At 40.3% G+C, this 26,712-nt stretch overlaps 1 protein-coding gene across 4 annotated transcripts in view; it reads left to right on the forward strand.

Annotated features, from left to right (window-relative positions):
* Positions 1 to 26,712, forward strand: part of col18a1a (collagen type XVIII alpha 1 chain a) — a 76,277-nt gene that overhangs the window by 15,855 nt on the left and 33,710 nt on the right. For 2 of the 4 annotated variants that reach the window (XM_065962195.1, XM_065962196.1), the window contains exon 1: positions 23,124 to 23,730. The exons of 1 other annotated variant lie outside the window; for it this stretch is intronic. In XM_065962195.1, the coding sequence (XP_065818267.1) occupies positions 23,139 to 23,730 (592 nt within the window). In that variant the 5' untranslated portion in view covers positions 23,124 to 23,138. Of the gene's footprint in view, positions 1 to 21,770; positions 22,243 to 23,123; positions 23,731 to 26,712 lie in introns of those variants that run through there. One more of the 4 variants, XM_020636555.3, reaches the window with a different exon arrangement.

Here is a 26,712-nt window from a genome sequence, read left to right on the forward strand (position 1 = left end):
TCCCTCGTCCCCACTCTCTCATTTAACAGGCATCAGCTCGTTCACAGCTAGCAACACTTAAAGATGTCTGCATACAGGATTGCTTTGCTTTTTTGTGGTCGGCAGTGGTATGTTTTCAAACTCTCCCTACGGCAGCAAGATAATTTGATGTACTTTTATGTACTTTATTTACAGTCATGACACTTAATGTGTGTTTACTGGACAGGTTCCAGCAGATAATTTGCATTGTGTTTGAGAGTAAAGAGTCATTTAAGTTGACATATTGTGCGATCAACCACAGAGGGAGCATCAATAAAGCATTCACGTGTGTATTATCGTCTGTAAAGTCAAAGAATGTGATGTGTGTGTTGCCCTGCTGTAACCCTGCATTGATGGATGTCTCTTTTAACCCCCAACACCACTGCAGTATGCTTCCCCTGAGGGCAAGTCAAACCTCTCACTTCCCCACCCTCTAAAAAGACTGGCCTCAGGCTACTGACTGTGTCTCCAAGACAGCAGGAAAAAAAAGAAACAGAAGAGGGCTGCTGAGGTGTGTCTTTAGGAATGGACAGGGGGGAAGGGGTCCACGGGGTCTTGCATTTAAAGACTGGACACTTTCCAAGACTTGAATACATCACCAGGAATTCACAATGGGGTGAAAAGTACACTGACGACATATTACTTCCTGACACAATAGGTTGAGTGCAGAGCTGATGGAAATGGTTTTTTAAAGTAGATAGGAAAAGGAGGATCATTTAGTGTTGAATTGGTTACATCTGTTGTTCATAGGGTTTACATGAGGTGTGCATTTTCCTCCACTTCCTTCTCCTTACCTCCCATACGCCTTTCTCATGCCACGGCTCAGGTATTTGGACACATTCCGACCGCGCATACCGCCGCTCAGCCCATACAGCCGAGCAGCACTATTGGGTTACTGCAGGGTTATCTAATAGGTCTGATCCCGGCTCAAAAGCGGCATAGCTGTAAGATCAGCTTCCTTATTAAGTCAAGGAGGCAGAAAAGTCTGCACCTCTTTACCTTTTTAAAATGTAGGTTAGAAAAGGCCGAGCCAAAACTTTACACCTACTGTACCTGAGAATAGAAGTGTTTTTCTTTCAGTGGAACCAGAGGGAGCTATAGGATTTACCTTAAATCAGAGTGCGTAGAAGCCCAGAGTCCACCCAGGGGTTATTAAATCTTTATAAACACTAATCACATACTAACAAGCCATGACTGGTAGTTTCCTAGAATTTTATTATGAAGGTGGGATCTTGCTTCTGTTTTTCTAGTAGGAGGAGGAGGAGGAGGGGGCAGGAAATGTGTTTTCCACTCATCTTTGCTTTATGAAGAAGTTCTGGCCAGTTATTCTCTTCAGAATACATTAATCTAGAAACAAACACATAATTGACACATTCAAAAGAGATGAGCAATTTATCATGCGAGAATATATGAAATCTTTTATATTATCTAGATTTGTTTCTTGGCGTCATGAAATTCTCTGAAAGTCCTTCCTGTAGCAATTTGTAGCTGCGGCGGCATACCTTTTTGTAGTTTCTGTGGCGTTTATTCTCTAGCTGAATGGTGCATTGTTTGTCAGAAAGAAGAAAATGAGGCCACACACAAACACACACCCACATCATCCTCCTTTCAAACTGGAGTTCACCTTCCCTTTCCTGCCAAAAACACCACTGTGCAGCTACAGACTGTGGTGTGTTGGTTAGATTAAGGATTTCTGTCAGTCAAACCAAAACGGTCCCTTACCCCTCCTCTCGGCCCATCTCTTAAGTCCTGACTTTACTTTATCTCTGCTCCCCCTCAGTGGGTCCAAATAGCCATCAGCTCAGTGTCTGAAGTCGAAGTGAGGGGTCAGCATGCTTTCTCTGTCTCTCTCACAGACACACACACACACACAGTGAAGTCGCCTTGGTGAGTAGTCACAGCTTGTGGGGAATGCCTCAGAGCAGACAATAGCCATGTATTCTTACTTACTGCTCACACTGTCCAACAGAAACACTGCAGGACTCTGAGATCTAGTCTGTGCTCTCTCTTAGCTCAAAGTGTCCCGCACTGACTTGTTTTTCCTCTTGAAACACAGACATGAGTGGGAAAGTAGGGCTTTATTTTTTTCATCTTTTTTTTAAACAAAAGCTGCTTGAATTTATTTGAAATTCAATCTGATTCGCAGAACTTAAGACAGGTAGACATGAAAAATAAAATTGTGAATGATTAAGAGTCATGCATGCGTCAGTTACAATAATCCTAATTCACATTCTCACATTTGAATTTAGGCAGCAAGAGCTGTTGGACTTTGACCAAACCAAAATATGTATAATTTTGTGAAAAAAGCTGCACAAATAAAACAGGTTAAGTAAAATTGAAGAGGTGGCTGTTTATAGTGTTCTAAGGCAGCTGCCACTAATACAATTACTCACTAGGTCTATTTTCCCTCATATAAGTATCAGACAATCAGCTATAAGAAAATCATACTGAAAGTCTTCAGCTATTTAGAATAACTTAAGAGTATCGACAAAGGCACTCATTTATTTTGTTTTGGGGCACTGTTAGCTTAGCAATTAGTTCAGGCACCCCTAGCCCTGGTTCAAATCCAACCTGTGGCTCTCTCTTCACTATTTTTGACTCTATCCACTGTCCTATCTCTACAAAATAAAGGCATAAAAAGCCCAACAACAAATCTTTATTTTGTTTGAATTGAATATTAGCATGCTAACATGCTCAAAATGACTGAGATTGATTGAGCGGGCAATGTTTACCACATTCACCATCTTGATTTATTGCACTGGTGCACAAATATTTACAAATGATAAGTGTACGCTACACAGCTGGGGAAGTAATCACTTTAAGTCTCCTGGTAACTAGAAAAGAAGGACACAAACATGCGTTACAAACATTGACAGAACCAATCACATTGCAAACACAGCCGGCTTTTGTTTGTGTATGTACAGACGCATTAAAGGGCAGTATATTCTTTTTTATGTTGTAGCAGCAGTGGCAGTTTCCATGTTGAAGTGACCCACTTCTTCTGAATGACAGTGCAAGAATGTGTGAGTTGTTGAGCTCTGCCACTTTTGGGGTTCTGCTCCGCTCGCTCAGTTCTGTCAAATCTTTGAAGTCGTGGGATGAAAGGATGCGGCCTTCCCATCACGTCTGTCGTCTTCAAGGACAGGCTGTGCACATTAAAAGTGTCCTCCACGCCCATTGCATTTCCACTAGGACCAGGTCATAAAAGTTCACTTGCAAAGGACACAGAAAGAGGGACAAGTAAAGAGTGCAGGTATTCAGATGGGCCAGACTTGTCCACCCCACCCAGACTTTCAAAGGAAGCATTGTGTCTGTGGGACTCTTCCTGTTCATTTACTGCTGCCTTGTAAGTTGTTGGTGGTGTTTGATTTGTTCTGTTGTTTTCTTTTTAACTGTATGTTTAGTTGTCCTTGAGGATGAACATCTCTATTCTGTATCCAGTGGCTGATATGAAACACTCAAGTCCCAAGTGTTTCAAATGATCATATATTGAAAGCTGTTAAATATATATTTATCATTTTTGCATAATGCAAGAAACAGTGTGACGCTTGATGCTCTGCCAGACTCAGACTGCAGCCAGCTTCACTTCTTGTGAGGGTCTCTTTGGGCCTTTTTGCTTCACATCTGGCCTTTAGTAAATAAAACACATGCTCAGTGGGATTGAGGTCAGGTGATTGACCTTGGCCAGCTGAGGACAACTGAGGACATCACATCTCACTATTCATTAGGGTCATCCCAATAACAGACTTTTAGAACTAGATAGTGTATGATACTAGTAAGAATCAAACATTATTTATACCTGTTTTGATGCCAAGACAACAAAAATAGTAGTTATAGGCATCAGTATTTGCTGATTATTCTTCTGAAGCTTTGATACTAAGATATTGATTAAAATAAAGAAGATTATATTGTTTTAAAACATGTGGCACTGAAAGTATTGAAATATCAGATACTAACATAAGATAATTCTTTATTGGTCCACTATAAGGGAATTCAGCTTGTCCAATTCTTACATTTTGGGAAAAGGAAACTGAAGTGGCCCTTTCTCAATTCTTGGTGGTGAAAAACATTTCTACAGCCAGCCATCTGTAGCCATTTATCCATATGACTAATGCAAAGCAATGATGAAGGAAATCCCTCTACGTCTGTTTAAGAGATTTGGGCCCACGGAAATCGAGGTTATATGTCTTGAGGGTGACAAATTATGCCACAACATTGCTCTTTCTGTCTCTCTCTCCTCCTACACTGCAAGTAGTGAAAGTGTAATGAATGTGGAGTAAATCATATGTGGTTTAAGACTTCCCTCCATCTTCCCCCTCTCCTAAATCCCTCAGAAATAATTTAGTCATGCTAAATCGATCATTGACACTCAGTTCCTGGGACTCCCCCACTTGCAGAATAAAGATTCAGGTTTTTCATCTGAATGGAAATAGGAGGCGTTTGGGAGGGCTAGTGTTGCTCCCTGATATTCTCATCAATGACTCAGGGCTCAAGTTTTTTTTAAACCTACTCTTGTTAAGTGTGTCCTGATAAACTGTTTGGGAAGTTCAAGGTACAAACAGCCATGCAATGACTGTAGCACTGTTGATGTGCCACTGATTGCCAGATTGAAATAAAGTACTCTTGTTTGTATTAAGGACAAACAGATGTAACCTTTTCTTTCCTTCAATGAAACTGAATCATACTGTCTGCTTTCCAAGAGACTGTAGGTGGTAGAAATCTCCACCCCTCTCTCACTGACCACACAAATCCACAGCCTAGGGGCGATACTCTCGGTGCGCCTGCCTGCCGTTCCTCTTTCACATGCAGTATTTTGGTACTGCAAAGCCTGAACCAACATGATTGGAATGTCTTTTTTTTTCCTCTTTTGTCCTCTTTTTTTGTAGAGAAGCTCCTTTGTTCTAATGGGATAATTTAAGAAGAATGTTTTCACTTTGGGGTTTGGAGCTGGGGGTGTTTAGAGCTGTGCGTGAAGATTGAAGAGATGGACACGCACAAAGACTTTAGTTGGTCAGAGATGATCTGCCTCTGACTGTGGTTTGTTTATTCCGGTCTATATATCTCTTTTCTTTCATTAAACTCAGAAAAAGGCCAATGTCTTGAACATTTACACACCACAGATTCTATACAACACAGATCTGTCCTGGCATCAAATCTCTCAGTGCGTCCTACCTAACGGCCATGCCTGCTTATACTGTTAAAGGGGATGTGACGTTATGTCATAATTTAACAATTTTATACAAAAGGACTTTGTTACATACACCCAAGCAGCAACCTCCAGTGTTGAAAAATAAGGCCAATGCAGGAATGCAAAAAAACATGCAGTTCCTTGAGTGTCCACATTAGGCTTGCTCCAAAAGCAAAGGAATCGCCATTAAGGTCCCATATTAAAATGTCAGTCTTTACAGCAGAAATAAACACGTTAACATCCTGGTTTTAATAAAAAGATTTGTCTCTATATAGTAAAGCTAAGAGTTATTCATGAACTCTTTCATTTGCATAATTGGAGGCAGGCTGAATTGACTGACAGCTGTTTGAATAATTTTTTATGAATTAGCGCTATACAAATAAAGATTGAATGATAATGACCACCTCAGCTCCACCTCTTTATTGATTAATGTTAGTAGGCGATAACGTTTTTAATATGACGACCGCCATTGTTGGGCTAAATAATGACGCTTCTAAAACCACTGGTTAATGTCACTGACACTCTGTCCATGTTTTATAAAGTCTATGGTTAACCACTGTGGTTAGAAAACTGAAAATACATTGCTTTATCAAAATGGTTGGAGGACCATTGATCTAATGTTTGATTACCTGTTTTCCTGGTCACCAGTTAGTCCTCAGAAAAGAGTGTTAACTATTGTTATAAATATATCAGTGTTTAAGATGTAGCAGTACCTTATGGTGTCTTTGTTTTGTCTGCTCATCTAACTAGTGTGTTCAAGGAAACCCGTTTCCTACTTTGAAAAATGGAAAGTAAATAAATGATACTGTCTGATCTGAAAGAATAAAACCAAAATCAGGATGAGAACAGTTGTCTGAATGTGTTCCTGAGAGTTTCAAAACCTTAACAAGTCTACGAGTCATGGGAGGCAGATTTCATTCAGTTAATAAATACCTCCGACACTCAATTACATGTTTACCCAGATCTTTTCTGTTTGTTTTGTAATTAGGTGTTTGCTAATGATCTCAAGAGGTATGAAGAACATTCTGTCGAAGGTGTCATTAACTAAAAGATGCACAGAAACACCTCAGCGATGGTAAATAAAAATTAGGATATGATTTATAAATCAAATATTTCTACTTTGATATAATGATAGCTGCTGCACTCTTGAAACAGCTGTCATTATACTTTCTCAGTCATTATACTTTTTTACTTCATATTGCGGAGGTGTTTCTTGGCATCTTTAAGTTTCAGTTAAGGAATGATTAAAAGCAAGAGTTTTTAGTAGACCAGTTCACTGCCCCTGGTGAACCTGCCCCTCATCTCTCATTTGTCCTCCATTGCTCTCAATTCTGTGGCTTGGTATAGTCTTCTGTGTTCTGATAATGAGTCAGCACTATTCTGAGGTTTTATTCCCACTGCTTTTGTATGCTTGTTTTGTCTTGTTCTTACACCATGGCTTTCATCTGCAAACTGTTTATTTGCTTTCAGTGGATTATGGAGAATACGTTCCATTGAGCTTTAAAGCCACAGAGTTTCCTCTTCTTTAAATCCAACTTCTTCTCAAGTTGCTCTTCAGAGCCGATCTGCTCAGCTAAGAGAACAATTCCCTTTGATATCTTTTATTGGGAAACATCGTGTTCATTGTGCTGGCAATGGTTGTGATTAGTTTGGTTAAATCTTTGTGCAACTTGATGTTCTGTGCTGAATCTCCTTGCCATTGCACGTGTTCCTGATATTTCCTAAAAGAAAGTGTGTCATAAAATAGCACCAATCTTTATCTCCAGAGAATCGCACCATGAGAGGAACTTATGGAGGATAAGACCTCAAATGAACCCCAATTTTGTCAAATCTCTGCACATCTGTTTTTACAGCAAAATCAGGCGGGCTGTAAACTTTAAGACCAAAGTCTCAAATGCACACATCACTATTCTTTGTTAAAAATGTTTTGTTACTCAGAGCTGGATTATCTGCAGAGGTCTTCAATGAGCAGAATTGATAATAAAAGCCAATAAACAGACTGAATAAAGTAGCTTCAAGATTCAAATTTGTTTTGACAAAGGATGTCAGAAGGGGCTCAACCAATGAACAATATCCTGCATCTGGTTAAATAGGGAATCTGATAGTAAAGTGACTTGACTTTTAAATAAAGTAGCCTGCAAGAAATGTTTGAATGTCTGACTGAATTTGATTATGTTACAGACAGTTAATTTTGACAGCATTTTGTTGAGTGATTTCCAATTTTTCCTTTCAAGACCTGGCTATTTATTAACTTCCAATGTAAAACTGATACCTTATTATTGTCACAATGTACTAATAATTCTCAAAAGTATTATAAAAATCATTTTTTAATTCCATTTATAACACAGTAAGAGGCTGCACATTTTTGATAACTGTCTCTGGTTTATCTGAGTGAAATGAGAAGCTAATAGAGGCCTTCTTAAGGTTCATAATTACAGTATGACAAAGTGACGATCCACCCTTGGACCTCACCCAAAAATACAAATAGTTTAAATTCATTATGCAGTATATTCTTTTCTTTCTAAGTGATCGTTTGAGACCCTTTAATGGTTGGTCGGCTGAGTAAAGCTTCTTGAAATGACTCCCTTTCATTGGCACAGTCACAGAAGAATGCTCCTCTCACGGCCACAGTCCCAGGACCTTTTGATTTAAACACATGCCTCACTCACTTTAGGATTAAGAGGCTGAGGAAATGGCCTGTTTGGAATTACCCAATGATTTGTAAAGTCCAAGGCTTAATTCCTGCCTATTTAGCGTCAACTGGACTCGCTCGCTTGTGTAACTGCAATAGCTCAGACACATTGACTCAAGTACAGTACCTAAAAGTGTTCAAACCAGACATAAGCTGGTTTCACACACGCAGTCCTGAAAATTTTTAGAAAATTTCAGGATGGCCCGCCCCTGACCTCTGCCTGAGTTTCTTATTCTCACATGTGGTCCGTTTGTGGTTACACATGCAGCTCACCCCCCCAAAAAATCCAGAATGTTCAGGACTTTTGTGCATGTCTGAATAACACTGACACCGATGTGTCTCCCACCAATTCTGCAATTAAAGTCTTAACATTTTGTGATTTGAAAAATCCCTGTCTCATGATTAAATTTTTTTTCTATTCTTAAAGACTAGACAGATTGAACAGATGATTTGCTTTCAAGGGCAGACAGCGTTTAGATGTTTGTTGGCCTATAAATGTTTGCAAATCCTTCAGGCACGAAAGGCTGATCTCCGTGTTATTGACTGTCTGGTAATAGTGATGTCTGGATTTCCCCTCCATCTGTTAGCAAGCAGGACAAATTTCCGTTTCCCTCCGCAGATCCTGACTCATGCTTTTTAACAGCAAAAGCAGCGTTTGACTCACTTCAGCATGAGTCAGTGACAGGGAATAAACAGTACCGTCTGAGTCTTCACAGACAAGGCTGTTTTACTCTGAACGATAGTAGTAGTAGTAGTTATAGTAGGACTTCTCAGCATGTGTGTACGTTAGACACCATGCAGTTTGATACATCAGGTAAATGAGGCTCTGTCAGGTATGCCCAAAGTGTGAGGTGGATATAGCCACACATGATGCTTCAGATCTTTGTAAGGAATGATAAAATAAATTGTAATTCATGTCTCAGCGCATCACTGTCTCGATCCATTCCTGGCAAAGAGTCGATGGTTGGTTTGTTCTGACGCCAGGTCTACCAGCCCCGCCATGTCTGGCAATGAATTTTCCAATATGGGTGAGAAACAATAAAGAAGTTACCATTGGAAACAAAAGCCAAATACCAAGACAGGATGTTCTCAAATGATGTGCCAATATGGGACAATTACCAATTTGGGGAAGAATCTCTACCAAACTGAGACATGAAGTCACTTCCCACAGAATAGAGGGGACATGGCCACAAACATGATGGTTTATATGTTAGTGTGCTCTTCATCCCCACACAAACACCACTCCTTTTTCTGAAATAGAGAACAGGGTACCCCGTGCACAGCCCATTCCTTTTCCTTTTTACATAAAAGTTCCTTTTGGAGACATTTAGGATGCATTTAGTCATACATCTTGCTTCATTTATCATTAAAGAATAATGCACTTTTCTCCTTGTTATAAAGCTCTTATTTCCTGTCTAAATATCGACAAAGACATATCACTCTGTACCTAGTGTACGCCTACGTTTTCAAGTATAATAAATAGTTTTGCTTACCAGTGTTTTATATTAGGATGAGAAACTGAGACTGTTTGTTTTGATGTTGAGGATCAAGACTTAAGCTCATCACATCATTTCCCTAGAACTGAACCAAGCGATTCTCATAAACCTTGTTCTTTGTGTCTGTTCTTATCTGGGAAAGTATGACAATTAAAACAAAAACCCACGCAAAAACAAACATGTGAACACATGAATCCTCAGGGGACATACTCAGTGTATATTAGCACTGACATGACGCAGAGTCACAGACACAGCCTTTTTGAAAGAAAACAAAAGGTCAAAAGATTGTTTAAAGATGTCTTGTCTGTTTTTTTTTCCATTTCCTTGCAATCACTTACAGATGCCTCTCAAAGAAGTATCTGGATGATTTGTTCTCTTTTCTGTTATGGATCCTAATCCCCAAAGTCAACAGTCCCTATGCCGGACTTCCGATCTCTATGTCGTTTCATCTTTTTGGGGAGTGAGAATGACAGCGTTGTCATCACCAACCCGCTGGCCAACCCTTCCCCAAACACGGCGCTGTAGCTGATCAGTTAGCAAGCAGCAGGAACTCTCTTTGATTTGTTCTGATCGGCATTTCAAAACCTGAAAGTATTCACTTCCTTGGCACTCTTTGGAAAGGTTTAGTCCATTTTTCTTTATATTGGCTTTGTGTGGAATCTGACTTTTGCTTTTTACGAGGTGAGAAAATATGGCTAAGCATTTAGCCCCAAATTGGACCCCTTGGCCTCTTTCATGTTTGTCAAATGTCTGAAGAAGGAAAAGTTCAGACTTGTCACAGTCACAGCTGGTATGTGCAATTCCTGTGCTAACCCCTCCACCTCCAGTCTCACCTCAGCTGGTGTTTCCTAGTGGAAAATAAAAATATGAGCTATTTCCTCTGTATTTTCTTCAATGGACTGACAATTTGATACTCTGAAGAGGAAACACTGAAAGGCTGCATTAGACAAGTCTGAAGAAGCGTTAATGCAGCATTACACCATTTGTGTGGCCTGCATACAACCACTGTCAAAGCATGCAACTCAGCTTAAAAAGAAATACATTTATAAACATACATGAAACCAGAGCCTAGTGATCGATACACTCTCAGTCATTTATCATTGAGCCCGTGAGCAGCTCCAGTTGGAGGTTAAGTGCCTTGCTTGAAGACATCTTCAGGCCAGTTCTTTACAGGCGATGACACCGTCACTCCTCTGTTCCTCCAGTCCACATTTTTCCAGCTGGTCTAACCCTCCAGCTAAAAAGCCCAATTCTTCTACCTGTAGGCACCTGGTGCCTTATAATGACACTATTCACTGGCACAAAGAGTAGAAAACACTATCTTTTTTACACAATATTCTCTAATGATACCATATCTAATGTCTTTATTCCTGCCTGAACTCTTCAGAGGTAGAGGGAGTGATTTGTTCTTAAAGCGGTCATTATTACCACATGTTCTGTAGTAAATATGTAGCTAACCTGAGAGGGACACTTCCAACCCAGTGACCCTCTAACCCTGCCCTTATTAGACAAGCACAGTGTCTGGATTCCAGGTGTGGGAGAGTCCCTCTTTATTCTTTTCAGGTCTAGAAAGCAGGTCAATGATTTGTCAAAGTGGGGTGACCCTTCCTTTCAAGTTCAACTGCGGCAGCCTACATTTGAAACAAGAATGAACTCTTTAATGGACAACCAACCTGAACCAATTTAAAAGTTGAAGATTAGCTATCGAATAAGAACAGAAATTATTTAGACATTATTCATTTTGTTTTAGCGTTAAATGGTATTTTACTTCTTACATAACTTCCTTTTTTATTTTAGTGAAAGTTTGGGATCAGCTACATGCAAAAGATTACACACATATTGAATTAAATTAAGTAGAAATAAATGGCTGTTATTACATGGATCACATTTTCCTTCCTAACAAAAACAAAATGGGGCATGCTCTGTTGAGAAAGGGTTCAGAGAAGATCATCACCATCTAAAACTTTTTGCCTGCAACACGACTCTTTGCTGCAGGTCAATGAAACTAAATATTTAGTCTCTGTTTTCCTCTGACGACTAGGATGGACTTTGTCATCCTGTTTGTCCGCCCCACCTGTCTTTCATTTGATATTTGTGTGTGTTGTGCATGTGTGTGCATGCTAATGACGGTCCTGTGATTTGAGTGCTGTGGACTGTAATGAGGTCAGTGTCCCTTTAAACCCCTCCATGACCCCTCACAGTGATTCAGTCTCCCTCTGCTGATGAGAGCACTGAATAGCAAGAGAGATCCAGCAGTGATACATACATTACCACATGTTTCTCTGTGCCTGAGATTATGTTCAGTGTATTCTTTGGCACAAAGATGAAAATGTGTGTTGAGTTACTTATGAAGTGGTGGTTATTCTACAATCGATCCACATGTCCTCCTGCACGTCATCTCGCGCTCTTTTGAATGTCAAACAGCTGACGCCTTTAGGGACTGAATCCTGGCGTCCCGTCATTCAGGAAGCACAATAACTGTGATCACTTGTTTGTGGTTTCCATTTGTGCTGTGACATCAACAGAGTAGATGTGTGTGTGTGTGTGTGTGTGTGTGTGTGTGTGTGTGTGTGTGTGTGTGTGTGTGTGTGTGTGTGTGTGTGTGTGTGTGTGTGTGTGTGTGTGTGTGTGCGTGCGTGCGTGTGTGTGTGGGCTGAGCGTTCTGCTGCAGGCCCAGGCCACCACATCGCTGCAGCTGATGAAAATAAACACCTTGTGATGAGATTATTATCTTAGTCAGCAACATATTCAACTCAGAGTGCGTGTAATCCAGCCACTTCCTCTTACCTAACCAATGAACACAGTCATGCACAAAGGAAAGCATGTTCCTTACAAAGCATTTTTGAATATTGTGTTTTTTTTCCTCAGATCGAGGGCCTTATCTACCGTGATACGCTGTTTGCTTTTTCGCACACAGTGTTTGATTTTCCACAGGTGTGTTTGTGTGTGCGTGAATGTTGGGGGGTGGGGGGGGGGACACTGCCTGCCTGCCCAGTGAAGTTTTTTGTTTTTTTCAATTGGTGGGATAGAGTGTTTAAAGAGCAATCAATTTATCACTCATTGTCAACTTCAAATACATTCTAACATCTTGTTTAGTTTTAATGGATTAAGCATTGTGTGTAGCTCTGCATTAGAAGACAAAAAACTAACAAAGAAATCATTTATGTCTATTGTATTTTTTATGCATGGATGACTGAATGAACCCTTTACTCGGGCTGAAAACTGAGACTTAGATGAAATTCAGGTTTGCTCTTACCTATTTCTCAGTTTTCATTTCATTACATTTGTTTTATTTGGTTCTTTTTAAGTTGTACAATGTAGAGGAATAACTTATTTCCATTTTTTTTTACAAAGAACAAAAAGGTGCAGGAAGACGAAAAACGTATAAACCTGCTCTCTCTCTCTCTCTTTTTTTAGAATACTGTAATGTACTGTTGCCAAAAACACATACTTTAATACATTCACCACGTGTGAGTACGATCCAAAACACGCTTAACAGAGGAAAGAGAAACAAATCATTCAACTCTATGTTCTAGACTGATGTGATTTTATGATTTATGCTGTTATGTGACTAAATAAGAAATTAACCTACCCTTCAAATGAACCATTTAATGTTCTGTATTGAATAGAAGAGCGAGTAAAAAACTGTAAACTCACAGCCAGGCCCATCGTTACCACATTACAACTTTTGCCTAATATTTTAAAATACATACTCCAGAGATTTCTTCACTTGAGCTTTTTAAGATTAATGATTTGTCTATCTGGTAAGTAACTGTTAAACGTGTGGATGAGGCGGTTTACCTGCCTATTGTGTGTTTCACTGCGTCTGTCTGTGGCTCAATGTTAGGACAACAGAGGGAGCCATTTCCCCACTTCTACTCCTCATGACTCTGGGATATGAAGCAGAGGTACTTGCTCGATCAGGTTTTATCAGCTGTGATGCTGGACTCCTCTTCTTACTATGATTAATTCTGTTGTAAAAGAAAGTTCTCCCATGGGCTCTACAGAAGAGGAAATGGAAATATTCTTGTTTTCCAACATCTCCATCAAACAGCTTTTATAGACAGCAATAACACTATGATTGTACTGTACGTAAACTCTTTAAAAACATTTATAAACCCCACACACAACTCTGAAAAGCAATCTTTCTCATCCGACACACAGAAACATGGTAAACATCTATTAAAGTCATGTGCTCTGCAGTCTGTGCACGTCTTGCTGTGTGTTGCAGTTGGTTTGTTTCAAGCGGAAAAATTGATTCTGTGTCTGTCATGAGCTAAGACATCAGCTCCCAGGCACTGCAGGCCAATTACAGTTCAGACATTTCCGGCTTGACACTGCGGTAATTAGTGGAGTCATTACAGGTACAAGAACTCTTCAGGTAGCTGTTTTAGCCTGGCAAGTTTTAAGTATGAGAGCCAGGCAGTTGTTTTATTTAAATTGTTCCGTATAACATCACATAATAAGATATTTCTTTTTATCTGTTTGATGTTGAGGTATCTGTTCTGCCTGATAAGATAAACCGAGTGTGTCTTGGATTTCTGGTTTAATGTCGATGGCTACTTGATTGTGATTTATTTTATTTTGAAGTTTGCTGATATGAAACCGATATAATAAGAATTTGACACACTCTGGCTTGCTTGTGCATGGGAAGCAGTTCCCAAAACATGCATGTTTCACGGGGTTTCATAAGATCTCGAGCCAAAGACTCAACAAAAGAACCAATTGGTCATGCTCTGTCCGAGTAAGTGGAACGTATATGTTCTCAGAGCGCAATTTCTGTGCAAAGCTGTCGAGCTTTGATGTGCTCCGCTTCAGTCCTGATCATATTTAGTGAGAAGATTACATTTTGTAAGCTGCATTAAAGCTGGTTAAACATTGATGCAACCCTTCTGTCCCACAGACAATGAAGTCGATCTCCTCTTCTACTGTAACTGTAGTTTAGGCACCACAGGCTACATATCCTCCTGTTGTTATGGAATGTGTCTTATTCAGAGTGACAGCCAAGCTGTTTCTGCTTGCCTGAGCAGGACTGAGAGGAACCCTGCAGGGCTCTGACTGTCTGTCTCTTTCCACGGGGATACTGGATTGTTCTGTGGAAATGCAAAGATGCAGCTCAGCGCTCTCCAAAGAGGCATTCAGTTGTTTTTTGTGGCTTCTAGACAAAAAGATGCCTAAATATTCTGAACCTGCTGGGATTTGATTGGACTGTATGACAATTGAGTGCTTCCTTTGGCATGTGATGAGGTTCCCTGATTTTGGAGTTGGTGCTCGGTAAACCTGTCAGTCATCGATGGGAATTCCCAAAAACCACAGAGATTTGTTAGAGGGTAACATTTAAATAAATTAAGGCTTTAATCGTTGCATTTTTACAATTAACACTGATCTGCTTAAACTAAAAAAACAGATGCTCTCAGACTACTATTTACATTCTGGCAACACATTTACAAGAGATCCTCATTGATTTGTAAGAGAACACTGCATTAGTGTATCAATGTGGTCACTTTTTCTCACAAAAAATTAAGTGGTAATATTTAAAATATTTTGAGCCCACCATAGTCTAAACTACAGTCAGTAGGTTAACATGCAGTAAGAAAAAGTTGATTTATTGTGTTAGTCCGACTAAAAGTGGACATTTAAAATCCATGTAAACATAAACGTCTAGATGAAATGGTACTTAACAGAATTTCTCAAAGTCAGCCTAAGACCCCTCGATAATGCAGTTGGAGGTCAGTTAACTCGAGCATGCACACACATGAGTCAGACCCAAAGTGGACTCTGCATTCTGAGCATGCTCCACAGTCTGCATGCCGGGCTTTGACCTGGAAGTTGAACAGCATAACGACAAGCAATGACATTTTCGTCTGCCTTTGGCTATCACCACAAGTCAGAGGGATAGTGTGCATCATTTGAACCAAAATTAAAGCGTGGCGCATGTAACCCCACTTTGCCATCTGATAGATAGCACGGTCAACTGTAAGAAGGTCCAATAGTAACTAACTCGATTCTTCCTCCGTGCATGTACACTGGGACACGGACAGTATTTCAATTAAATAGTCTAATCGAGCTGTAACTGTAGCTCCACTTAATTGTGCATGTAAACACACTGAATATAGAATGAGTGTTGTTTCCTTCACTGATGCTTCACTTTAGTGACAATCTAAAGTGGCAGAAAGGAAGATGTATCCAAATGTGTTTATTTTCAAAACCCTGTGAGGATTTTTAACTGGTTTTGAAACATACTGAAATAGATACTGCTGCCTCTATATGACGAACAAAACCATCAGCATGAAGATTGATTATTACTAGTTATTTCTAATCCCTGAGACCATAGATGCCGGGTAGGTCCCAGATGAAGCGAGTTGGATGTGCACAGTTAGACAGTCAAACTGCCTCTAGCTCTCTGCAGATCTTAAGACACTTAAACAGCTTTGGTTTACAACAATCATCACGTCTGAACGAGAGGCGTCTACACTGCAGGCAGGGTTCCTCATTCACAACCTGCTCCTACAGGCCATTCAAAGATGGTGATAAGTCTCTGTTTGTGGGAAACAGGACTCCTTTCCCTCCTAATCTGATAGCTGCGACCTTCTGACCCTCTTCCTGTTAGCCTACCCCCCACCTCTCTCATTCTCTGGCAGCCTCGCACAGTCAGCGACACACATTCACTGTTGGGAGATCTTTGAGATGTCGTTAGAATTAGGCTCTTTCATTCAAACATTTTTCCTGTGCAGAATGGCACAATACACAGAACACACTGCTGCTGCCAAGCTGAGTTAGTTTTAACTCTGTCACATGCAGGTGTTAACCTATGTTTTGAGTGCATGTGTGACAAAAAGCAGTTTGACCTCCAGTCTCACCACTTGATCAATTCTTTATCCTTCAATTTGATGCCACCAACCTTGCTATCAAGAAAGTCTGACCTTACCTGATTGATAAAGTTACATTCTTAAACAAATGGTTCTCATACTTTAATTCCTGTGAGCCTGTAAAGACCAAAAGGGACCTCATATTGCTGATTGTGTCCCTTCAAAGAGTGGAGGAGATCAGCGAATGTACTCTAGTTAAAGATTCACAACGTGCCTTACATTTAGCTTGAAGGCCTCTGAATAGTCCCCTAACTGTACAGTGATTCACAAGTGATCTCTCGCAACCTGTTGCTCAGGGATACAGGGTCAGAGGAGGGAATGCAGCATGCAGTGTGAGCGGATACACAGTGTTAGAGATTATCAGATGATTGTTTTACAGGCTTTTCCTTCAGTGTCTTTATTCCTGCGGTTGATTCAAACTGAGATATGTTTACACTGCTGCCCAACTGTGACTTGCTGTATGGCTAAAAGTCAGGCAGGGGACTGTGGGTATGTGTGTGTGTGTGTGTGTGTGTGCGTGCGTGCGTGCGTGCGTGCGTGCGTGCGTGCGTGCGTGCGTGTGTGTGTGCGTGTGTGTGTGTGTGTGTGTTTCAGCCATATGTTCTCTAGAGTTGTGTTCGTTTGCCTCTCACTGTTTACTCTGCTGTTCAGCTGTGACATGCTGTGCGGCTAAGGCCCAAGTCTGTGTGTGTGTGTGTGTGTGTGTGTGTGTGTGTGTGTGTGTGTGTGTGTGTGTGTGTGTGTGTGTGTGTGTGTGTGTGTGCGTGCGTGTGTGTGTGTCTGCACATATGTGGGGTCGCTCCTGAGTGTCTGTGGATATCCTAATCTGTGTGTGTGTGTGTGTGTGTGTGTGTGTGTGTGTGTGTGTGTGTGTGTGTGTGTGTGTGTGTGTGTGTGTGTGTGTGTGTGTGTGAGTGTGAGTGTGTGTGTGTGTGTGATTTAAAACTCCCATCCCTGAGAGCTTAATGCTCGTATAACCACGAAGACTCACAGCGAGAGGTCGACGACCCCAACTTGCTGAAACAACATCAGTGAAGGTGCAGGAAGGTCAAAATGACTTCTAACGTAAAATGTGGCATTGCAATAGAGCCCTTATTAGCTGTGAAGCGTTCAATAGATGCATCGTTTAGATGTTTTAAGCACTTTAGTGATAGTTCAAGTTTACATAGAAATATATACTTTCCCTCTTTACTAACTTTCCATCCATTGCACAGGAGATTAAGTTCCATACACATGTCCTCGTACTCTTAAATTATTCACTAAAGCTATATTTAGCACCAAAGAAATTGGCACTCTGCTTATGAAATCCAATATCTGTATGACAGTGAGGGCAGCATAAGACAACGCTGTGCGGTGACAGATAATTGGACGCCTTTGCCCCCTGGTGGATTATGTTCAGCAGGTTTTGTTGGTGTTGTAATTAGTTGATCATTCATCCTCTCATTGATGGTCTTAGCCCTCGGAGTCATTCCTGGTCTTAAGTTTCACCCTTTTGTCCGTGTATTGTGAAGGACAGACACTGGGGAGGCCTGGAATTTCAATTCATCCCCTGCTCAGACATCCAAAGATTTCACAGGTCGCAGACATGAGGAAACTTTATTATTTATACCGACCACTGCAAAATCTGTGAATGCAAAGTGAATTCACAAAAGAAAAAAATGTTTTTTCTTTTTCCTATAGGAGGATTCATTTACAGCATTTTGGGCGAAATCAAGCAAGTCAAAATGTACTTTGAAATAGATTTCCCGGATTCCTAAAAATTATATCTTTTTGTGTTTTTCTAAATGAATCTGAATTTTACTTATCTCACTCTTCTTGAGAGACTTCTGCCTTTAGTGTAATTTGATTTCCTTCAGTTTCTCAGTTTGCAGAGTCACTACACCAAAGTCATTAAAACCATGTTGTAACCACGACCATGTGGGATACATTAGTTTTATTAATTACTTTTCTATTGCTACATTTTCTGCCACCACCCAAATATGACTGTAGAGAACAGAACACCACTTGCCATGCCAAAAAAGTTGACATGATGTTTTTCATGATGTGGGTTAGCGGGCCCTTTAGATTACTGGAGACCCCTGCTGAGAATATGGTCCTCTAGCAGGACTTGAACAGCAGGTGACCTGTGTGTGAACTGGGTGAAGGGGAAGTTTTGGAACCCGTATAAAACGTGTTTAACTGCAGATTCTTTCTATTTGGCACACAAAACAGAAGAATCTTGGATGATTTACCAATAACTATAACTCACATGAGATGTTCTCGTTAAAATCTTTACCCAGGGTTTTATTCACACTAGTTTCAAAGATTTTATTATCCTGCATTTTTCGACATTTGACGATCCTTTTCAGTGACATGTGCCCAGATTAGGTTCTCTGTCAAACTACAACAAAATCAAATTTTTAATCCCTCTTAGAATCTTGTTTTGCCCTTAATTTTATTGAAGAAACACATATCCAAATGAGTTCTAATCTGTTGTGTTTTGATTCTTTTTTTATGTTAGAGTGGATGCTTGTCATTGTTCTTCTGTGTCTTCTATGCCCAGTGAAAACGTTTCAACTCTTCTTACTGTAATTACCCCGTTCCGACGACAAATGCCACTTTGAACACAGGAAATCTTGCCATGTTGTCATTATGATGCTTTCAGCCTCTACTCTGTGCGGGCAGCAGCAGACTTAAAGGGGATGTTGAAAAGACTGACACAGAGTTCTGACAAAGCTCAGGGGATGTTGATAGTTTGATTGATGCAGATTTCCTATGCTAAAAAAAACTGTCTCTCCAAACGTACCATTGTACTTCCATAATTAAGTGCAATTTAGTCTTTTCCTTGTCAAGTGTTCCCCTAAAAAAAGCAGACAGTTTCCTCGTTCACATGTGACAGGGTATATGCTCTTTACCACCCAAGTCTTTCCCCCCCCCCACTTTCCAACAAATCTCCCACTTTTCAAATGTTTATGAAAATTCCCCAGATCTGGATAATCCCTTCCCCTGTCACACAGAAATACCTTCAGGTGAATATATCGTCATCTTTGGGATAATTACACCCTGTTTGGAGGCTCGTGGAGACACATTCACGTGAAGACAATTTCTTCCTTCTTTGGGTTTTCCAATTTAGCTTGTTGTCTCGCTAAAGGACAGAAAAACTGTCCACAGGAGATGCAAACTTAAATGGTTTATCACTGCTAAATCAACCATTTTTACAGCCTCAATGGGAAGTTTCACATTAAGTTTCAGTAATCACCTATGTGTCTGTTGGTGTTCATTCTGTTTTTTATCCCCACACATTTGTTTATTTGGTAGGATCCCCATTAGCTGTACCCTAGAGCTCAGCTTTGATTCCTGGGGTCCACAAAAAAAACATTAACAGGAATACAAGAATGTACATTGAAAACAAATTAAGCACTATAGACCACACAAACCCTGACATTTAGAAGAGGGCATTAAATATATAGTTTACCGGAATCAATACAATGCATTAGGTTCCATTAGAGGGCAGAGCTATGTTACAGGCTAATCATTACCTACAGCACTTCAGAGTTTATTACTCTCTGGGTTTATTATCCAAGACTTGACTTTAAACATTGTTTTTTTCTGTGTAAAGACTAACCACAGATAACTTTGATCACTGAGTTTGACCGACCACAGCAACAGTAAATGAGCAGTCGACTTCTCGTGTCTCCTGAAACATCTTGTGTTGGTAACTTTCTTGCAAAACGTTGTTTGAATTCACCTTGGAAAACAAGTTAATTTTCCAATAAAAGTTGTGAATCTTCATTTTTTTTGTCACGCAACTCCTTTTAACTGAACAGTACATTTCTGACAGTTGTTTTAAAGCAGTAAAAGTGAATGTCACGGTACAGAGGGTTCACTTCATGCTCAGAGGGCCATCTTATCTAATTTACCCTGCGATCACTCCACAACATGCCCCTCAAGATGTTGTCTCTAAACCTGAGATAAAAATAAGCCTTAGATCTTCCAGTCTTAAATAGAGTTATTCATGAATATTTGTTTTGATGACAGTTAGACTTTCTTTGTTTTGTTTGTTCCTTAAAGGGATAGATGTTCTGAAAAAATTAAGTCAGACACTAACTAAGGCAGTCACAAGTCTTTGCTCATGTTTTCCAAAAAGCAGCTGCTTTCCATATGACTGGACATTTTTCATTCATCAAAGCAAACGGTGCAAAAATGATTTTCTTTACATGTGATTATAAAGACAACCATGTTGTATTATTTACGTTGTCGCCTGTTGATGAAGGCTGTAGTTCATTAAGAGATACCATTTTGTAAAGTTTTTCTTCTCTTTGACCTTTTTTTATAACATTTTTGACCCCCCTTCTATAGTTGTTAGACCAAACAAACTTCATCTTGCAGACAGGGGTCATTTGGATCAACACTGACCCCGGGCAGTGACAGAGAACCACAGGATAAAGTTGTCAAGCTCATGTTAAGACATCTATATCCTAACATAAGCGTCTGGAACTTTTACAAGGACTAGGCCATGCAGTACACAAATGACCAGAGTTCATTTCTATCAACAACTGAGGGTACATGCACGACATACCCGCCTTTGTTTTAAACCCTGGTTGTGTTGGAGAAACACTTGCACAAACCTCCTGTTCCTAAGCTCCTGTTAGCAGACGTCAAGGGTCTCTGTCAACTGATCACATAGGCAGAATGAGAAACTAGTCCGAACAAGAAAGTGAGGCCTGAGTTACTGTGTAACCACAGAGAGTGGAAGAAAAGGGGTCTAAACTGGTTTGAACAATAGATGACACCATGTAGAGCAAGGACAATGTATGCAGGGACATTTGGTTGGTGGTGCATCTTAACTAGAGGAAGGATATAAGTTGACAAAGTTGCATGATGATCAGCCTGGAATAGATTTATCTTGACTTAAATGTAAAGACAAATTGATCAAACTTTCTGTGGCTTCAGAAGATTGTATTTGTAGAGTTAACAGTGTACTTGAATTGTGGTGTTTTGAATAATTCTACCTACGTCCTTTTAAATCAAACAATTATTGTAATGAGATACAATATGCATGTTGGATTACATTTATTTTTACTCATTGAAACAGCAACTTTGCTTGATAATCTGTTGCATTGCGCATAGTGGGAAGAGACTTATTGAATCCATTAGAGCTCCTTATATTTAAATCTAAATCAACAAATGGAATGGACACAACTTTTTCTACTGTTGTGAATTCACTTTGCAGTCTTTCAAAGATCTAGATCTGTAGTTGTCCTATTATCATGTTTAAACAAAGCAAACAAGTCAAGAGGAACAAATTGCCCCTCTCTTTAAAACACTGAAGGCATCAGTATTGTACACTGAAAGGAAAGGCTGCTTTACGGTAATTCTAAGGTATAAGTCAGCAGGAGAGATCGCTTTTCAGTGCTGTGACAAAAGGAGAAGGAGGGGGAAGGAGGAGTCAGGAGAGGAAATATTGCCAAGACAGCACCTCCTCCTGCTATCCCCCTTTACTCTTTTGAATGGGGCACTCCTCTTCACTTTTCCTCTCTGCCTGGTGGAGTGTGTGTGGAGACAGAGCTGGGCAGAGTGTGTGTGAGGGGGCTGTATGGACATGTCATCTCTGGGAGCCTAATCAAGCTGGTGGACGTGGTTAAGACTTTGTAACTAAGATGAGGACCAATTTTGGAGTTTTGTTTTTGTTGGCCCTTTGGCCTGTCCAGTCTGGTGCTTGGTTCTGGGCATGGACCGGTACTACCCCAGTGCCCCCAACAGTGGAACAGGAGGGGTCTGGCAGTCCAGCAGGTAGTGGAGAACCACCATCAGAGAATATTGAAAGAGTTGGAGCCGAGATCATTGATGAGGGACATGAGGTTGCAAAGGTTGTGCATACCTGGGATGAGACCACTGAGGCTCCTCGACTGACCTCTCTAAAACCTACAACACAACAGGAACATGATCGTGCATCAGAAATAGGAACAGCAAGGATTTCATCTCGAATTCGTGAATCGGGTAATGGCAAATCTTCACTAAGGGGTGTGGGTTCTGGAGGATCTGGTCAATTAAGTTTTATAGAAAATGTTTCAGGACTTGGATCTGGGCTTGAGTCTGGATTTGCCCCTGACATTGGACCACACCTTTGGTCTGGCTCAAAATTGGAGTCTCAATCTGGATTTCCAACAGAAGCAGACCCTAGCGGGGGATCAGGCTTTGAATCCCAGGGGTTTTCAGGGGAAAGTCAACAAGGAACAGTAAGGCCAACTGAATTAAGGGGGTTAGATACTGAAGCCTTTACAGTGCCTGATTCAAATGATCATGACTTAAAATTTCAAAATAATGTTGAAATGACTCTTAATGGGGTGCTTGTGTCAGAAGCAGACAATAGCAGAGGATCTGGTTTTGAATCCGGGTTGTTTTCAGGGGAAAGCCAACAAGGAACATTAATGCCAACTTATTTCAGTGGGTTAGATGCTGAGGCCTTTACAGTGCCTGATTCAAAGGATCAAGAATTCAAAATTCAAAATAGTGCTGTGATTCTTCTTAACAGCACACTTGTGTCAGAAGCTGACACTAGTGGGGCATCTGGCTTTGAATCCCAGGTGTTTTCAGGGGAAAGCCAACAAGGAACAGTAATGCCAACTGATTTTGGTGGGTTAGATAGTGAAGTTTTAACAGTGTCCGAATTAAATGATCTAATTCAAAATAGTACTATTGTTGTTCTTAACAGGACAGCTGATGATGCTGGTAGTCCAAAATCAGAGCAAAATCTTGATTATTCCATTGAACCCCAAAATAAAAGTAAAGTTAGTCTACAATCAAACAGTACCTCGAGTTGGAACTCTAATTTCCCTTCTTCAGAAGATTCACAAACTCCAAATTTCAGTACCAATTCTGTCAGCACTACCCAGATGGCTAAGACCAACCAATTATTGGAAGTTTCTCAGCGTCCACCTGTCCAAACTCAAGTGCCAAGTCAAGAATTTCAAACTAGCCAGACAGTAGTAACCAACCCAACTGGTCATATATTTTATACATCGGAAAAATCAAGTGACCAAGGACCTAGCCAGGCAACCTTTATTAGCCCGACAGCTGAAAGCCACCCAGAAGACGCTAAATCAGCTCTAGCTGTAGAATCCCCCACATGCTTGTTGCTAGATACTGCTCTTCCTTTCTGCTCTTCCATGGTAGGAGAAAGATTTATTATGCCCAATTATCTCAACCAGAGTAGTGTGGAGGAAGTTCAGGTTCTCTTAGAGGAATGGGCATGGCTGTTGAGGTCAAGTTGCCACCATAGTTTGGAGTGGTTTTTCTGCCTTCTCTTGGTACCAACGTGTGGTCCCTCAGTCCCAGTACCGGTTTTGCCCTGCCGGAGTTTCTGCGAAGCCTTGCGGGATAGTTGCTGGACACTCTTGGATGAGGGACGCCTCCCTGTGGAGTGTCACACTTTACCAGACGAGGACGATGATGGGTATCAGTGCTTGTCAGTTAGTAACCAGAAAGGTAATCACTGGTTCAAATGAATCCAAGATCTGGGATACACTTTGAACCAGTTTTCAATGTCCCTACTCCCAAGTCTGTCTGGTGTCTCCACCCACTACCAAATACCCACCCAAAGAAAACTGACATTCATCCCTGTCAGCCCTGAAAGAAGAAATTAACAAGGTCTTTGTTCCCATGCACAGAAATGTTTTATTTTTTTTAATTTTTTTTATTAAACAAGCATGTGTCAAGATTGTATATCCTGTTGTTCTAACACGCATGGTACCAAACTCTCCTCAAGGTGTTGCATGTTTGTGTTACCCTTGTCCTTGGGTTGGCATGTGATTTAAGCTTTGAAGGTCATCAACACACACACACACACACACACACACACACACAGCCACAGAACAGTCCATTATGGTTCATTAACAAACCAACTGATGTGTATTTCCTCCCAAGGTAATTCATTCCAATAGTAGTATTTTCCTTACATGCTGTTTTCTTCATTCTGAAAAATTCTATCCTACAGTGCAATCGTAGCATTGACAGACATAGAATCTATTATGTTGAGAAGTTTCAAATTTCAAGCATAACCTGCCACACAAAAAGAGAACTGAAAGAAACTCCATCTTCCAGTTAAACTTCTGAGTTACCTGTTTCAAATTATAGAATCATCAGAAAACAGGTTTAATTCTACTTATCGGAAGAAGAAAAAAAACAATTTTAAAGGATTTTGCCGAGTTGGATTTATTCTATCTATTTTATATCTAAAATCTGATAAAAGTCAGAGTCATTTTATGCATGAAGTAGTGTAGATAATTTGGCATGTAGCATTGCATGTCTCTTCTGACAGTGAGTGGCTTGCAGTCAGCTTGATGTGCATTTGCTGTCCAGTAATGGACAGATAAAGTTGTCACGCATGGGAAGCAGTTATGTTTGCATCAATGGTTTGTACCAGGTAAAATATTTCTGACAGCTGTGAAGTTGCTGTTTGCATGTTCTGAATGTAAACTGATGACAATTTGAATTCCCAGTCGAGGCGCTTTTTCTATCTGATATGGAATAATGTACCATAAGAGTCTGTAGATTCATTAATTGAAGGATTTCTACTCTTTGAACGTTGTGTAAAAACTGCACATAGATTCAATGAATATGGCATGGCAAATACCAGAAAAGGTCATTTATCTGACTGGAACTTCCCTTAGCATAAATTATGTTCTGTCTTGTCTCATCATTTATCATTTTATCAAATGTTAGAGACAGAAGATTTATTTAAGTAAATAAATAACAGTAAATGATAAGATGTATGCTCATTTATATTAATATTTATTCACAATATAATCAGAAAATAAACTGAACCAGTTAACCAAGCACACTGTGCACCCCTTGTGATAAAAGAAAAAAACAACTATAATTTTAGATCTTTTGATGGGCTACGGTTCTGCGCTCCACTCACACAGTAGATCACTGTGAGTTCATAGCCGTGTCTTTTTACAGTGCCGCTATCTTTTTGACAGCTGGCTTCATTGACAGATGTGAGTGGACACGATGTCTCTGGCTGCAGGACAAAGTGAAGCACCTGAGGAGCCAGAACAGCTCAGTATTTGTTTTAATTGTTCCAACTTTTAATGTGTTGGTGTGCAAAGGGGGTTGTGTGGTTTTCTACATCTGGTGGGTAACGGTTAAGGACGGTTTATAGTTTGCCTTCACTCTAAAGTGTATTGTTAGCTTTTCTGAATAGCTTCACGCTCCAGTTGTTTGAAACAAGTGATAGTTAAGGTGTAAAGAGTTTTAAACTGCTTCATATTTGTGCTTAGAAAGCTCAAAAAGGATCAGTCTTGACAGTACAAACACACCAGAGGCGTATGATCTTGTTGCCATTTTTTTAACCTGAAGGACAACTTTTATTGATTCTCCAAAGGCTGGTTCACCACACAGATGTGCGTGTTGGGTATCATCTGTTACACAAGCCTCAAGGTATCACTTGAGTGCCTTCAGTCACTCTAAATCATTCTTGGATAGACAGAAAGCCACTGCAGTGGAGACCATCTGGAGTAACTCAGTCAAATACACAGATCTAAAGTCTATATGCACAACGCATGTTGAAGTGATGGTTGAGATGAAATCTGGAGGCTTAATCAACTTGGTGTAGAAAGCTACTTTGCTATTGAGTTACCACTGCCCCTGTGAGGTCTCTTTGAGCTGAAATGCAGGAGATGACTGATAAACTTTGGAGTCAGTGAGACATTGCCTATGAGCATTCGAACCCCACATGGTTTCTCTTAACAGTGCCTTTCTCAGAGTCTCGCTGAAGGAACTCATACTGTAATGTAATGTAACTTTTTAAAGTCGCTAATAAGTTGGTGGGCTTTGACTTATAAATGAATGAGGTCACACATAAAAGCTGATGATAATGTGATTCAAAACTCTATAATGTTTTCCCTTTTAACTTTAAATCCCATTTCATTGGCTTAATGACTTTATCCTGGGCTGTTTTCTACCCATCAGAGCCCTAACTGTGGGGAATTTCAGACATTTTTCACCGTCTGCAGCTGTGTTTGCTTGCTGTGTAGGTGAAGGGCGCTCATATTCTCCTTTTGTTTTGGGCTTTATTACCATCCTACTCCTACATCATTTAACTATGACATGTCACAGAGGAATGTCTCATGATATACTCAATCGTCTTTTAGTTGAAATGTCATTTAAGGTCCACTGGCATGGGTGGAAACACACTGAGATATGTTTCTGTAGCCAGTAGGGGTGTGTGTGTGTTTGACGGAGCTCACTGTGGGAAGATTGCAGAGATATCAGCGTGTGCATGGAAACTCTGTCAGATGTGATCCTTTTACTACAGGGGGCCAAAGACAGGATTGTTAGCGCACAATAGCCCTTTTAATGATGTTTTTCCATGGTTACCAGGCTCCTGCTTGAAAGATGAGCAGTCATTCATATCAGGGTGCGGAGGTCAACTGCAATTTATTTGAGTTAGTTCTTCATGGTAAA

Source organism: Labrus bergylta, chromosome 13 (genome assembly GCF_963930695.1).
Source record: "Labrus bergylta chromosome 13, fLabBer1.1, whole genome shotgun sequence".
NCBI classification, from domain to species: Eukaryota; Metazoa; Chordata; class Actinopteri; order Labriformes; family Labridae; genus Labrus; species Labrus bergylta.